The sequence below is a fragment of the Electrophorus electricus genome, chromosome 12, assembly GCF_013358815.1.
Source record: "Electrophorus electricus isolate fEleEle1 chromosome 12, fEleEle1.pri, whole genome shotgun sequence".
NCBI lineage: Eukaryota > Metazoa > Chordata > Actinopteri > Gymnotiformes > Gymnotidae > Electrophorus > Electrophorus electricus.
In genome coordinates, this window is record NC_049546.1 from 16,863,201 (window position 1) to 16,878,774 (window position 15,574).

At 38.4% G+C, this 15,574-nt stretch overlaps 3 protein-coding genes across 8 annotated transcripts; 1 reads left to right on the forward strand and 2 right to left on the reverse strand.

Annotated features, from left to right (window-relative positions):
- Positions 1-52: 52 nt before the first annotated feature.
- Positions 53-5,945, reverse strand: fibpa (fibroblast growth factor (acidic) intracellular binding protein a). Of its 5 annotated transcripts, none has more exons than XM_027013000.2 (11): positions 5,865-5,945; positions 2,864-2,983; positions 2,570-2,768; positions 2,332-2,458; positions 2,153-2,253; positions 1,747-1,880; positions 1,444-1,552; positions 1,269-1,332; positions 1,010-1,096; positions 828-925; positions 53-382 (listed from the first exon to the last, which is right to left on the reverse strand). In XM_027013000.2, the coding sequence occupies exons 2-11, from the start codon at positions 2,946-2,948 to the stop codon at positions 313-315; spliced, it is 1,074 nt and encodes a 357-aa protein (XP_026868801.1). In that variant the 5' UTR covers positions 2,949-2,983; positions 5,865-5,945; the 3' UTR covers positions 53-312. The 5 variants fall into 5 exon arrangements, with proteins under 5 accessions (XP_026868801.1, XP_026868803.1, XP_035388078.1 ...); XM_027013002.2 differs by lacking the exon at positions 5,865-5,945 and adding an exon at positions 4,248-4,329; XM_035532185.1 differs by lacking the exon at positions 5,865-5,945 and adding an exon at positions 3,137-3,767 and having other exon boundaries at positions 2,864-3,007.
- On the forward strand, positions 4,445-9,209 carry ccdc85b (coiled-coil domain containing 85B). The gene is made up of 2 exons (XM_027013003.2): positions 4,445-5,333; positions 5,478-9,209. Exon 2 carries the CDS (start codon positions 5,800-5,802, stop codon positions 6,400-6,402), a length of 603 nt encoding a protein of 200 aa, XP_026868804.1. The 5' UTR covers positions 4,445-5,333; positions 5,478-5,799; the 3' UTR covers positions 6,403-9,209.
- Positions 9,210-9,670: 461 nt separating this feature from the next.
- fosl1a (FOS like 1, AP-1 transcription factor subunit a) lies at positions 9,671-13,098 on the reverse strand. Of its 2 annotated transcripts, XM_035532263.1 has the most exons (5): positions 12,965-13,098; positions 12,728-12,878; positions 12,005-12,271; positions 10,581-10,688; positions 9,671-10,482 (listed from the first exon to the last, which is right to left on the reverse strand). In XM_035532263.1, the coding sequence occupies exons 2-5, from the start codon at positions 12,860-12,862 to the stop codon at positions 9,910-9,912; spliced, it is 1,083 nt and encodes a 360-aa protein (XP_035388156.1). In that variant the 5' UTR covers positions 12,863-12,878; positions 12,965-13,098; the 3' UTR covers positions 9,671-9,909. The 2 variants fall into 2 exon arrangements, with proteins under 2 accessions (XP_035388156.1, XP_026868829.2); XM_027013028.2 differs by having other exon boundaries at positions 12,005-12,268; positions 12,728-13,098.
- Positions 13,099-15,574: the final 2,476 nt, after the last annotated feature.

Consider the following 15,574-nt stretch of genomic DNA (forward strand, 5'->3'; position numbering starts at 1 on the left):
ATGCTTGAGCCATTTTCAGAAAAGCTGGTGAGAACATATTGTAGAGGCTATCTGTAGAAAACATGCTTTGTTTATTTACAAGTCATTCTTTTGATTGACAGAGTCTAGAATGTGGAGGGAGGAAGGGAGGATTTAGACTAAGGTTGGGGGAAGGTGAGGACAGGGCCAGCTATTGAAGGGAGGTATTTGTCTAAGGATTAGAGAAGGAAAATGGTAAAATGGGATTTAAATACAGAGACGGCCAAAAGGTGATCAGACTGGGTGGATCCACAATGCAGCTTTAAGAAAGACAGGGCAGAAAAAGTCTATTCATTACTCGTGATACATTCTGAGGATGCAGCTTTTGATAACTCCCATGTACCTAGTCCAGACAGTCTGGTACCTACAAAAAAAAGAGGTTGGGGGAGATAGTGTCATACTGAAGTTATGTTTTCTGTTATACTAAACAAATCAACATTTGGACCATCATTGTGTAATATTTTAAAAAGGTTTGTACACAAAAATCCACATGCCATAATGGTTTGTGTACACAGATGATTGGACAGGAAAGAGCATCTTTTAATACATGCAATTTACTAAAACTAGACCGAGTAAAATTCGAGGAAACTGGGTTTTTGTATCTGAAAGGGACCAAGCTAACTACAGTATATTCCTCAACAGGGAAAGGATATGAGACACAGTGACCTCCACTGGTAGAACAGTACATTTCACCAGAACAGAGAAAAGCATACAATATATTGTATTGAGAATCGCTGTGAGAAGGATACATAAACCTCTGTGAAGAAATGACACTCACACACATCCTTTGGTCACTACAATACACTCACTTGAAACTGTCTAGTATGTGGGCTGAGTTCGTGTAGTGGGTGAGATAGAGATTGACGTCTGTAGCTGTCCATCTGTCTGACTTGCAAGGCTCAATGAACTGTAAAGGCGACACAAGATCTTAGAGTAAGCTCATAAGCAATTTAAATTTTGAAAAATTGCGACTGCATTATTGTAAGATCACCTTTTCTACAAGATCGATGAAGAAATCGCGGACATCCTTTGGATTTGTTAATTTGGCAGCAATATTGACAAGGCCTCTGGAAAGATTCTACAGGGGAAGAAATTGCCATGTTTCAGGCAAATCCTCAAAATCCTTTAACAGTCTTCAAAAAGGTTGTTTGCACTGAAGATGTAATAAATCTACCACATTAAAATTATGTAATTATGTACACAATCCAGATGACATCTGGAAGACATATATTGAAGACATATTCTCCCACCTTAAAATTGGTCTCCATTTCATTGAAAACTTTGGTCTTTCCTCGCAGAGCTACACATACTAGACTGAACAGATATAGAAAATAATTTTCATTACTCAAAATCTTGAGTTAGAGGGCGTCCATTCCTGTCCATCCCTGCTCCTCACCCAGACTCAAAACCGTTGCAATCTTGTACCTTTTGTGCTGATCCAAAAGATCCTTGTCTGCAATTAAAATTTTGAGATCTTTGAGGTCTTGAAGGAACTCTTTGTCTAGATCCACATCCATGTCTTCCACCATATTATCTATAGGAGTCAGATTGCAAAGGTTGAAAGAAGAGAAAAACTGTTGAAAACAAGAACAAGAGCTAAATACAAATTTAGTACAGTTATTGGCTCTGAAAAGGCCAAAATAAAGGTCCAATACATAGCTAACTAGTGAAAAAAGATACATTCCAAATAAAACATTTTTAATAATATTTTTTTTAAAAACCTCTTACCCACAGCTCCAACCGTCCAATTGTTGATGAGCTGTCCAGCACAGAAGGCAAAGTCCTGGAAGGTGAGATACTGAAGCTTCTTTTTCCCTGTCTCAAAGCGATTATTGGCAAAGAACACTATGGCAGCATAATCCCTGTAAAAAATAAAACAATTTTGATAAGCATGTACAGGGAAAATTAAGGAAAGCAGGGAAAAAGACAGATGCTCTGTACAGCTTAAACTGCTCAATGTCATATCACAGACATAAATCTACCCAAAAATAATTGTAGTCAAATAGCTGCATGTGATTATTATATTCATTCCTTAAGAATAGTTGTAATAGTTGTTAACAGGATTTCTCTGCAGGCAACTGAAGTAAGCAGAGCAGCTGGGGAAGGAACATGCACCAGTGTTTTTCTCTCTTACCTTGCTAGCTGGTCAGGGAGCAGAAAATGTTGCCTTATATTTTCCACCAGGGGGCCCTTGAGTTCCTCCACCACTTTGAATACTCGCTTGAAGTTGTCAAACTATGTATTTTTTTTAAAAAGGAGTGAAAAGCTCTGCCTTCAAAATCATTTAAAATCATGTTTTAGTGTTCTACCGACCTGCCGTCTGCAACTCTTCAGAGTGATGCCAGTCTTTGCACTAACGTCATCAAGGTCTTTTTTTGTCCCTTTGGACAGTTTCTTTCCAAGGACCTCACGAACAAAGGCATCAGCAAAAGCATAATATCTGGACAGGTGATCAAGAGAGGATCCAGACATGATGTGTTGGGAAATTATGGAAGTAATTCAGTAAATGATGAAAGTAATGGAAGTAATTCACAGTTGTGACAGGGCATACCTTTCAATCAGCATCGCTTGTCGATCTGGTGGAATCTGAAACAGGAGCTGGTTAGCTAGTTTTGCTGGATTTTGCAGAAGCCTCTCGCACATCTGGAAGGTTCGGAACTGATCCATAGTGTCACTCAGGAGGACTTCAGCACTAGCTTCACACTCCTCCATCACACCTCCCTCCATCCGCACTTTTACTGCATCATTCACTATAGGAAAACCACCCTTATTTTACCTTTTGGCAACACTTAAGATTTAAGTAGTTAGTTAGTTTGTCTAATATTTCCCCAAGCAGCAGGTTTACCTGTATATCCATTCAGCCATAACTGATACACCTCCTTGTCCATGATGGTGGTGTTGCCCACAAATACGTCAAGCTCTACTGACATCTTCACTTCACCACTGTAGCTGCGTAGCTAGCTACCTATTTAAGTAGCATAACGGGCAGCTTAAACGTTTTGTTTATATGGTATAGCAAAAAAACAAAAACCACAAATTAAATTAACGTGCATTCACCCAACAAAATGAATATATTAGTGTGGTTGTATGACTGTTAATGTTACATGTAGATAGCTACCTAGCTTTGTAATCACAAGTCTAGGCAGCTAGCTAGCTAGAAGCTAGTTTGCTAGGTACTACCAGAAAAAGGTTGGAGTGAAACCATTCGCCTGAGCACTAAATATAACACTAGGGAATAATCAATAAAGGGTCAAGTGATATAGCTAATTAAAGTCCACATTTGCCGCATGACATTATATCTGACACGCACAAACGCAAAGACAAACCATTGAACTAGCTGTTGTTGCTAAACAGGGGGCGCTTCCGTTCGAAAACAAACTCGCGCCTCCTTTTAACGTCACGCTCATTCATTTCGGGCGCGTTTAAACTCTGTAACATACAAGCAAACCAAGTCAATGCAAAGTCTTACAGTCATGAGTTGCACGACATTCCTTGAAACATGACGTGTAGATTACATGATCTGTACAAAGTCCTCATTTCTCAAACGCATCCATAATATTAGTGGATGCTACTTACGCAGAGCTGAGGCTATTTTGCTTTGTGAAAAAATGATAGGGATACTTCACCTGGCTCACACTGTAAGCAGCTGAAAACATATCAAAATTGGACATGTTAAAGCAAAAGGGTCTGCTTGAAATGTTCTGATTTTGATCTGTGTAAAATCCATAAGGGGACGGATATCTTAGAAACATACACACACACAGACAGACAGACAGACAGACAGACAGACAGACAGATAGACAGATAGAGATAGATAGATAGAATATTATATATATGTGCGTGTATTTGTGTAAAATATTGAATTATGTATGTCTATGTGTGTCGTGATATATATATATATATATATATATATATATATATATATATATATATATATATATATATATATATATATATATATGAGAGAGAGAGAGAGAGAGAGAGAGAGAGAGAGAGAGAGATTCAAAACTGTAGAGAAGTACCGAGTTTCCAGCGAAACAGGACATCAGCTCTGCATGAATGTCGTCTGTTCTGTCCGAAACGTCCTGTTTCTCTGGAAACTCCGTGCACTTCAGTAGAGTTTTGAATATCTCTACAACTCTTAATAATTGCTGCTTAGTATTGAAATGGGTTTTGTTTTGATTCGCTCTGACTATTTGTTTTAATTAAAATCCCTCTCCCCTGCCAACCTTCGGCGTCAAAATCTCGCAACGCAGCAGCGACGGCACAAAAACAGTCCGCAGCCTTTTCGTTCAGCACCTCCGACTCGTGCGTTCCGCCCACTTATTCACCACCTCGCGGCCCGTTTCCACTCTCGCCTCTGCTTGCAGCCCCTCGCTCGCAGTCGTTAACACCCCACATTGTTATGGGCTCGTGGTAACAATAGTGCTGGAGAGCATAGAGGAAGGATGTGGCCAAATACCGCGGATTAGTGCACAGAAAGGCCTGTTGGAACTCTAGCCATCGTTGTGTGTGGATCATTGTTTTGCCCATGCTGGTTTGTTAGAGGGAGTGAATGCAAAAGGGGGCAGGAGGATTTTTACTGAGGCCAAATTGGGCGACGGCATAAACCGGCGGTTTGAATTATTACTACAGTTAGCTGAGCATGGCTAACTTTACTGGGTTTGCGGTGCAGAACATATAAAATACCTCGACTGAGACTCTTGTGGAATGATGTCATTTTTACCACGGCATAGCCTGATTCTTACGATAAGGAAAACCTAAAGGAAGGAAGGGGAGGAGAAAGAGACAGGAGGGGGGTTCACGCATCCGCTGCCTCCACTATCATGGTTGCATTTTGGGAAAGAGCGGTTTGTCGCTAAAATATACATACACATATAAAATATTTAACGTTGTACCACGCGGATAAAATAATAATACTGAAAATCAAGCATCGCCGAAAACCGCGGATTTATCAGACACCGCCCGTGCTGTTAAATCGCAAGCTCCAGACCAAGACTGTCCTACTTTTTACTCAATTTTGTTTATTTGTCGTGTTTACAGTGCCTCGTTGAGATATCTGTGGTCGGATGTCTTTTTCATCCAAAAACATAAACGAGATTTCGCTAGAAGAAAATTTCCCGACAGAGCAATGGAATGAGGTGTGGAACCAGGGCGGGGAGAGACGGATGCGTCTGAGGCAGCAGAACAGCGACAGAAGCAGGGACATTGTGATCCTTGACAACAGACTGGATGCACGAAGATAAAGGATGCACAATCGCGCTTAATCCCAACCTCCGATTTGGTTTTTCGACACTCAGGACGACGTCGGCAGAGTATGTTGCATTGTATCACCTTGGCATCTCGCTGCTCACATTAATTAGAATAACCTATGATACTATGTTAATAGCATAACCCGTGGAATTGTAAATAGGCCAACGTCCACTAAATTCCGGCTGGGCACATTGTCCTTTGTTCAGGTTTCAGGTACGAGCAGTCTGAAATCTATGGATGCTCCACTGTGAAATTAGACGTGGGCAACTGAAGAGCGAGAGAGAAATGGTCCGTTTGTTTGAGGCCTGGAAACGAGGTGCGCTGAGCCAGGTCCATATTGGAACAGCCTAACTGACATTACACGTGCCTCTTAAATGTTAGCGGATAACGAATCTGCGTGAGTTTCTAGGTGCTCCCTTGTGTACAACATAATATGCAACGTACTTTATTGGTTCATGCGGTGCAACATTTTTATTCCGACAATCAAATTTATATGTTTTCAAGCTACCGATTAAAAGTTTAAACGAGATGGGGAGCGACGGTGAAATATTAAATCGAGAGTTAGCAAAGATGTCTGACGAGGATTTACTCACTTGTTCTAAAGAAGAACTGGTGAATCGGCTGCGCAAAGAGGAATCGGAGAAGATGTCAGCCCTCGTACAACGTGGCCGCCTAATCAAAGAAGTAAATAAACAACTTCAGGGACATCTGCTTGAAATCAGGGAGCTCAAAGTCATCAACCAGCGGCTTCAAGAGGAGAATCAAGAACTGCGCGATTTGTGCTGCTTTCTAGACGACGACCGGCTGAAAGTTAAGAAGCTCGCGAGGGAATGGCAGCTGTTCGGGCATCACGCCGCTAAGGTTATGCGCGAGGACCTGGGTGGCTACCTGAAGAAACTTGCCGAGCTCGAGCGGATGCAAGACGGTTTGGTGAAGGAGAACTTGGATTTAAAAGAACTGTGTCTGGTGCTTGAGGAGGAGTGTGTGAGCCGGAGCGATTCCAGCCCGGGCGGGTCGACGGAGCTCAACCTTCCGTGCATGGTGGCTCGGGACCTTGGTGATGGAAGCTCGAGCACGGGAAGTGTGGGGAGCCCAGATCAGCTCCACTTGGTGTGCTCGCCGGATGACTGAGACAAAAGACGAGCCATATCACTTTTTTTTTCCTCTCGGAGAATGTCGGAAAATGATCTGAATGAATCCATGAGGAACAATGCAGTTTACAGTTTTGTCATTACATCTCAACTACTTAATGACAGATGCGAAGCAGTTTGTTTATTCTGGCATGGACTGGTTCATTTTTTTTCATGTTATCTATTTAGGCTATTTTGACCCAACTTCCCTTCATTTAAAATGACTTTCTAAATGTGAATTATGTTACTTTGCTTACAATATCAGACACAATAGAAATTGTTTTACGCTTTAATGTTATTTATCTCATTTGGTGTTTGTTCTTTTATTTAAATGTAAGTATTGAGATCACTGGGATGTTTCCTCTTTCATCTCTACCAGGTGTTGTGTATTGATAAGAGAGTATAAATGGAGGTTTTCTGAAAAAAAGAACCAATCTAACTGCTGACTCACCAGGTTTTACTGTGCACTGAATTTTTTTTCAGGTGGGCTGATGTTTTAATGATGCACTAGACAGGGCTGAAATGAATCTCAAAAAGATTCACATTTTTAAACTGCATAGAGCCATAAAATGATCTGTTCGAGATCATGCACAAATAGCACTGAATCATTTTCAAGGGTGACTTGAAATGAACAGCATAAAAGATTGGTTGCAAGGAGGCTTCCAGTTTCAAATGATTGGATTTCTCATGATTTTACTGTATGGTTGGAGGCCTCCCAGTGCTTCACTGAAACTGCACATTCAGAATACTTTCTCAGTGTTATTATGCACCAGTCAGTATAGGAAAGTTTATTACATTAAACCATCTTATTAATTGGTTACTTTACTGGATCCTAGATGTCCTTGCATTGACCCAACTTTATGATTTAACTGCCCATGTATGCTTTAACAAGCTTTTTTCTTTGATTGGATTTTACTGGGCTACATGCTGTGTTTACATACTGGCAACTGGTGGAGAATACAATGACATGTGAGTTTGTAATATTGTTATGTATATTCATCTATGAGTTTTCCTCAACTTTCTGTATTTTTCCTACAAGGCATATAATTCACGTATATAAATGTTTGGGTTAGGCCTAAGCTCTTTACTTACTAATTATAATCAGTATTACTTAATGACTGGATTTTTTTGTTTGTTTATAGCATCAAACTCTTAATTAGTGGCTTTGTTTTGATGGCTGTAATCTTTGGGCCACATTCATTATAAGTGGGAGAACTTACACTTGATCGAGACTCTCATTTCTTTAATGGTCCGTTTTTGTGTTGGAAGCCCTTCAGGCACTTGTATTGCATACAGAACGAATGTTGTAACAATTTGCTTTCACTTGAGCCAAGTGTTGACTGACATATATAAAAATTCTCTGGTCATGTTTGAGGACCAAAGACATAAGTGTCCTGTGTTATATTTTTGGTTCACTGTTTGCATAACAGCAATGTCAACTCAGTAATACCCTTACTGGAGTATACAGAGGTTCTTTTATCAGAGCATGCATGCATTGGCTCGCTCAGCACAAACTCCCTTTTTACTATCAGATGTGTTCACCAAGCTCTGAGTAAGGATTCTCCTCAGATTAGAGTGCTAATGGAAAATGTGTGTTCGAAGCATGGTGACCAAGTTTATCCCATTAGCTCTTTGCTTGTAAATGTTGTAACTGCCATTTTTGTCCTTTGCAGAGGACCTTTTACTATTGAACACTTCTAATTCTGGGTTATCTCAATTTTATGTTTTCTGTTCATCGATATGTCTCCTTTACACTGTGGGCCAGGTTCCCAGACCCAGTTTAAGCCTAAAACTAGACTAAAGAAATTTCCAATAGTAATATTCCATGAAACTGCAGTGTAGACTAAGACTAAAACAAATCTCTTTGCAGGAGACCAACCCTACATGTCTTAATGGTAAGCTCACAACTGCCTGCCAACACACTAAAATTCTCACAGTAGTGAAACATAACTTTCACTAACCCATTACATGCATAATTAATTTTACATGCTTTTAAATGTATTTTATTTAATATCTTGTGTAGTTTAGTACAATGTGGGATTATGTTTAAACAGTGTAGTTTCACTGTGAGTATGAGTCCAGGAATTTCTCTTTGCTAGTTATAAGGACATCCTTAGTGGAAGCAGTGTTGACTCCTCCTTTCCTCTAAGCCAAGCCCCGAGGACTTTCCAATTTGTATTTAACTGAACTCCACTTCAGTTGTTTCCAATTAGAAGTAGGGTATTTTCAAGTAAATTAACAAGTTACAAATATTCAAACACAAAGCTTCGGTGCACAAATTGGATTAACTTAAAGACATCGACATACCTTAGGGTTTTTACAAATGATTCCCAAAAGCAATACATTTTGTTATTTCTCCCTTTCATGTTGTATGGTGTGAAATTCTTTACAACTAATGACTAGTTCTCAATGAAAAACACATTTACAAAACAGTTTATTCTCAAAAAATAAATACAAATCTGCTAAATTCTATGGTCCAGCCCTAGTAGTGCATCAAATACATTGTAATAATGCTTACAAAGTAAATTATAAATATAACTAAACTACTACCGGATTTGATATAATAAAGTTTTACTTTAGAAAATGTACATAGTTAGCATCTAATAAAAAAATTTAAGTGCACATTTGATGTATATCAGTTGAGAATCTGCAGGTAAATTCAAATATTTTTTTTGTAACCAGTGTAACTTGTTGAAATGTATGCTTTTTCTGGCTTTCAAGGTTTGAAGACATAGGATAGTATATAAAAATAAAATATGCTATAATAAAGCCCATCGAAAAGTAGCTTAATACACTGTACCATTTTAAGAAAAAAACTACCAATCTCATAGCTTTAAACTGTAGCAACATTTTTTTTAAATATATGAAAAATAATAATGTAGTGCACATCCAGACAGTAATAGGCCTGCATGAATCAGAAAACCATGGATATGTAGTTATTTATGATAAAAGATCAAATTAAAATGTTATTTTTTTAAAGTGTTATCTATCTGGACATCCATTTTTTTATCTAGTTATCTATCAAGCCACTTATAAGTGAAGAATATATATTTAGATTTATATATTTATATATAAATATTTATATATATAAAAAATATAAATATATATATATAAATATTTATATATATATATATATATATATATATAAATATTTATATATATTAAAAAAATATAAATATATATAAATATATATATAAAAATATAAATATATATATATATAAAAATATAAATATATATATATATATATATATATAAGAAAACCACTATGCCTTACAATTTTCATAATACATGTTTAAGTATATTCTTAGTGTTCTGTTTCATAGTAATTATCCGTTGTTCTCAAATTACGCTTGAATAACTATTGGTAATAGCAGCTATATGAAGGCACAGTGCATCTATAGGTACTAGTTTGTATTTACAGTGTACTTTGAACGTACTAGTTTTACTTTGACCTAGCATTAAACCCGTAAAAATTCAAGCACGCGTTACCCATGGATGAAAATCTAAATCAAAGAGTTAGGATGGTTGGCGAGTTGAGAGATTGATCTGACTGGTCCCCACTGCTGCTACTACGACGGTGGGCAATACCACATGGCTCTGGGTTTCGGGAGAGCTGGGTTGTACCATGGTGAGAGGCAGGAAGGTTGAGCGTTTGAGATGTAGCAGAGGCGCTTGCGTCAAGAGCTGCGGGATAGGTGAAGACCAGGCTGGCAGTGAATGGGGTCAAAGAAGGCGTGGAGACGAGGACTGGAGTGTGGAGAGATTCTGACTCCGAACTGACCATCCCAGCTCCACCAGCAACTGAGGTTGAAGGTGGAGCTGGAATGGTTATTTTAGGTTTTGGTTTCACTTGCTTGGGTTGACATTTGGAGGGTCCAGGGAGCTCTGAATCCACTGGCTCAATTTTGATTCCACATAGGGAAGGAATAAGGTTATTGGAATCAGAGTCTGAATCCGAGTCCTGCACTTTGCAGATCGGTCGGTGGGCCTCGAGAACCAGTTCAAGCTTCTCTTTCTCCTTCTGCAGCTCAGCAATCTCTTTCTGCAGATGGGATTTCTCATCTTCCAACTGGTCTGTCTCCTTAAAAAAAAAAAAAAAAAAATTGTGGTAAATGTTTATGCAGCCGACTTCATAAGCACAAAGTCAAAGTCAGAAGTGCATCGGAATAAACAGCTTACGTTTTGTAGCATGTCGGTGAGTTCTCGGCGGCGATTCCTACACTTCGCAGCAGCCAGCTTATTTCGTTCTCTTCTGACCCTGCGTCTTTCAAACTCTTCTGGAGACAGCTATAAGATAAAAATAAATGTAAGAAAACAAATTTAACGTTTTAAGAAATTAGACAAAAAGAAAGCAAGCAGAGGATATACACTGCCCAACCAAAGTTTGGTGACAACTGTTTTTTGAGCTTTTTTTTTTGGTTTCCAATAACTTAACATAGCTGTTTAGCCATTTCAATTTCACCTTTTTCTTTGCAAAAATAGCAGAACTGAGGGACAAGGAAACATAATGACACACTTAATCATTATGGCAAAATCTGCTTTTCTTCCTAAGGAAAATATGATAAACATATTCCCAAAGTATTAGCAATTAGATGTTTCAGTTTCACAAAACCTTTGCAAGTTACTTAGCTGAAAAGTAACAGTGAAAATCAAACAAGGCAAGGTGTCTCCAATCTTTTGGCAGATCTAAAAATAAATATAGAAATATGCAAAATGTTTAAAACACTTATCACGTATAAGGAGTTACCAACTGTTGGCCACAGCAATGCTGCCATCTAGGGGACAGGGTCACTTTTATTAATAACTACCCCTTAGATGCTACATAAAAATTGTCACTAGTTTGCATCAGCAGCATGACAGTCTGCCCTCTGTCTTTTCAGTGTTTACTCTTGTAAAATTTAATCATTCACTTATACACTCTTTTTTCTCTTATTGTGCATATCCTACCCCTTAATTCTGTTGAATCATCTTCAGACCCCTCAGTGACTCGGGTGTGAGTCATATGATTTTGCTCCAATGAGTCACCTGACTTCCTGTCTCATTATTTGTCTTGTGCCACACCATCCTATTCAAAATGATGACTTGGGGTATAAATCAATCAGGTTGCCATAAATAATATTAAACAGGGACTTCAAATGATTAAAATGGACATTATCAAACTGAAATCCATTCTAGATAGATTGTCATCTACTAATGACCATGAGATATAAACAGTGTATGGTTTCATTAAAAAATTATTACATACCCTACATGGTTGCTAAACAATTGCTGAACAATTTGAGCCAAATACATTTTAACTCTAAAGGATTCCATTTGAATATGTCACACCCTTCCCTTCCTTGTGTGTATCAGTGGTGTTTGTGTAGCGCCATGTTACACACACACCCATCAGACACATTACAGGATATTACACATTGTCTGATTCTACAACCACCCAAGATTTTTTTTTCTTCTTTAGAAGTAAAAGTGGGAGAGGCATGATGCATAATGGCCATCCAAGAGGAGTGTGCCATGTCTTAGAAAACTGACACATAGATAGATCATTCATTCATTTTATCTTTAGCTAACCCTTTTTATGCAACTGGGACATAAATACAACTTACATGGTCATCAATTCGTCGCCTTGCAGAACTTCCAGAGGCTGTCACTGCCAGGGGTCTGATGACCCCTGGTCGGAGAAGGTGTGATTGGGGCTGGTGAGGGTTCATTGATCCAGTTCTTGGTGGCAGTGGGTAAGGGTGACAAGGTGCCCTGGATGGACCCGGTGTGGGTAAAAGGGAGGGCTGGACCAGCCACTGTAGATCTTGACTTGAAGTTATGGCATTGAGGGAAGGCACAAACTGACTGGATCCTGCCACTGAATACTTCTGCTAGGTGGTGGTGGAATAAAAGTAAAGTTTAATTACATATTAAATAAATTAATCTAATAACAATATAACTGAACACTTTCAGCCTTTTTTACCAAGGTCTGAAGTCCCATAAATGATCATTAAGAAGGTAATTAGAGTAAGTAAACATAATGAAATGACTATTGTATAGCCTAAATTATATGGCCCTGTGTATATGCTGGGAACCTAATAAGAGGACACCCATAAATAACGTTTCAGTCAGTATTTATTTAATATCCAGGTGGCCCTATCTTGACGCTGTCCAAACTATGAGTATGGGACACTGTACCACTATGGTAACTTAATGCTCTACTATAAAATTGTCCCATCGAAATGTTACTAAATTCGAAACAATTAGGATTTAACATTGTGTTAAAGTATGAGAACTATTATAAATTGACATTCGATGAAACCAGTTAATCTGGCATGCTGCCTTACCTCTCCGAGGTTGGTGGTGACAGCGGCAGTAGTACCAGTAACGTTCGCAGAGCTCGATCCAGATCCAGATCCAGAACTGCTATCCAAGAGGTTCTGGTTGGTTCCTCTACCAAGACTCGCATAGTTTCGATACATGTATGCCGTCTACTTTCTAATGGTCAAAGAAGGAGAACTGAGCAAGAAAACCTACTACTCCGTGATCGCTCCAAATGGTCGTACTCGCCTAAGCGCACTTACTTATACATCACCACGACAATTCAAAAGTAAGTTGAAAGTCTGTCCTGTTGCGGGGAAAATGGTAGAATCCAATCGTGTCTTCCTAGGGGTGTAAGGAAGTAATCGTTCACGATCGTACTGTACAAACTATTGCCTGTGTTCAAATAAAAAGAAGTACTTCTTCTACTGCTAATCTAGATCTTCAGCTAAACTACTGTTTCAGAATGCTCTTAGGTTTATTATCATTGGACTACATATCGTATTGTTTACGCCCCTCCCAATTTACGGGAAATAGTGCCGTCGACAATTTGGGTGACGAACGATCACATGTAAGATGACGTATAAGCCCATATTTAGATTTTTCCGGGAATCCCTTTTTTAATTCTTTTAATGCACTTTGCTGGGTACACCCCTTAGCTGTATCGCATAGTACTCCCAGAGGAATACTGTAATAATAATCCTTGAAACTTATTCAGTGGCCTCGGTTTGACCGTGTGTAATTCTAACAGATAAATTAAAAACGAGATTAAAGATGATTGAAACTGGTATAAGGTGGCGGGTGAAGGGAACGGTGAAACAGAAAGTGGCTATGGTTCAGTTAGGCGGCTGGAATAAATTTATTACCGTCCGGTTTTTTTTTATTATTAGATATTATTATCCCTCGGATTTATGAATTCCACACGTGCTACAGGCTACGTTTTTTTAATCACTAAAACAATTTGATATGCACAGACAGCTGCTTATTATATGTAAATAATATTTGTTAATTCCACTCCCGTTATTATTTTCATCGTTCGCTTTTACGAGCACTGTCTCTCTGTGGTCAGGATATGATAATCGGCAGCTGCATCTTTCTGCCATTCATTTGTTGAACTCATTCCCGACATTGCTGTGACTCATCAGTGGGTTCCCTAGTTAACACGGTCGGCGCACTGGCTAACGTGACGACTTCATGAGCTTTTTGTATTGTTTAGAAAGTAATTATAAATTACTGTAAGATTCTAAAATTAGCTATTTTTTTGTGCCAGCTGCATCAAAATGAATGTTTTTGATAGATTTTATTAGAATGACAACGTCTCAAGTTCGTGTAATCTACAATTTGCAGTTTGCGTTATGGAATAGAGTTTATAGGCTATTAAAATTGAAATAAAATTGATGACCCAATGACACTGTTTCAACAACCGTTCAGTGTGATGCCTGTGAGAAAGTAGGTGACAGGTGAAAATGACGTCATCCCTGTAAAACGTCTGCCTGAGACCAGAATGAGGCAGTCTTGGCTCCGGAAAAAAACAACGACACACCTTCCGCCACTTGCCAAGATTGCTCACACATGTCTTGACTTGGGTTTTTTTCACTGATATTGGATATGTCTCTTTGCGTGCGGATAGGATACCGATGAAAGCCACTAACGTAGCAAAAAATAAATAAATAAATGGCACTGCGCATAGACACTACCCTTACAAAACACATCCAGGTGAAAAGAATATCAAATTATTAACCGATTATAATGTAATGCTACTCCGTTTCTACCTGGATCTGACTACTTAGACTTCCTGTAGCTCACCCCTCCTCCTGCACATAGTGTTAGGGAATATATATATATATATATATATATATATATATATATATATATATATATATATATATATATATATATATATATATAGATGCATATGCTGCTCCCTGCTATAGGTTACCCTTCTCTTACAAGTAGCTGCTCACGTCATGTAGGTAAGTCAGTGCAGAAACAAATGAATAAAACAGGGCCATGAATTTCCTAGCACAACCGAGACACTGACTTCTAGTTTTTTATTTTTTTAAATACACAAACAGACATTTAGCTGACACTTTTATCCAAAGGCACTTACAATTATGACTAAATACAACTTGAGCTATTGAGGGTTAAGGGCCTTGCTCAGGGACCCAACAGTGGCAACCTGATGGTGGTGGGGCTTGAACTGGCAACCTTCTGATTACTAGTCAAGTACCTTAATCACTGAGCCACCACAGTAAACAAAAATTCGGATCATATGAAAGGACGCACATGGGTATGCATGTATTCTAAGATAAATATATAATTGGTTGTTTTATACAGTATTTGTAGGATTACCTTTCTTAGTATAAGACATCAGGTTATTCACAGCTAATATAATGAGATTCTTCTTCTTCTTCTTCTTCTTCTTCTTCTTCTTCTTCTTTTTACAGTACTGAGTATTTGCCCTGTTTGTTGTCATTGAGTGTTTCTAACACACTACATAATAATAATTGTAATAACAATACGTTTTATCCACATAGTGCCTTTCGCAGGCTTAATAATTTACATAAGTAATTTGATACAACCAGACAATGAATTTAGCAAAGAATACTTGAAGAACATGTTAGGGTACAGATAGGCACAGAACAAACCTTCTGATTATGAGGAGACGCTAATGCGAGTGATACCACTGGGAAAAGATAAGTTTTAAAGTCCAGAATTAATGTCACAGTACCCACACTATCCACTTTATTGAAAACATTTATTTAATTAGAAAGATTTTGTTAGAGATTTTTTTCATAATACCCAGTTTCTGACTAGAGCACAATTACTAGCTAGACCAGCAGTGACACTGATAAATGTAAAAACTCCAATAC

Excerpts from the sequence above, each read along its gene's own strand:
- ccdc85b (XM_027013003.2), top strand. The coding sequence starts at position 5,800 with ATGGGGAGCGACGGTGAAATATTAAATCGAGAGTTAGCAAAGATGTCT.
- fosl1a (XM_035532263.1), bottom strand. The coding sequence starts at position 12,862 with ATGTATCGAAACTATGCGAGTCTTGGTAGAGGAACCAACCAGAACCTC. Across the intron at positions 10,689-12,004 it reads GGCGACGAATTGATGACCAT|CTGTCTCCAGAAGAGTTTGA; the intron begins GTAAGTTGTATT and ends TTTATCTTATAG. Across the intron at positions 10,483-10,580 it reads TCACCGACATGCTACAAAAC|GAGACAGACCAGTTGGAAGA; the intron begins GTAAGCTGTTTA and ends TTTTTTTTTAAG.
- fibpa (XM_027013000.2), bottom strand. The coding sequence starts at position 2,948 with ATGTCAGTAGAGCTTGACGTATTTGTGGGCAACACCACCATCATGGAC. Across the intron at positions 2,459-2,569 it reads CAAGCGATGCTGATTGAAAG|ATATTATGCTTTTGCTGATG; the intron begins GTATGCCCTGTC and ends TCACCTGTCCAG. Across the intron at positions 2,254-2,331 it reads TGAAGAGTTGCAGACGGCAG|TTTGACAACTTCAAGCGAGT; the intron begins GTCGGTAGAACA and ends AAAAATACATAG.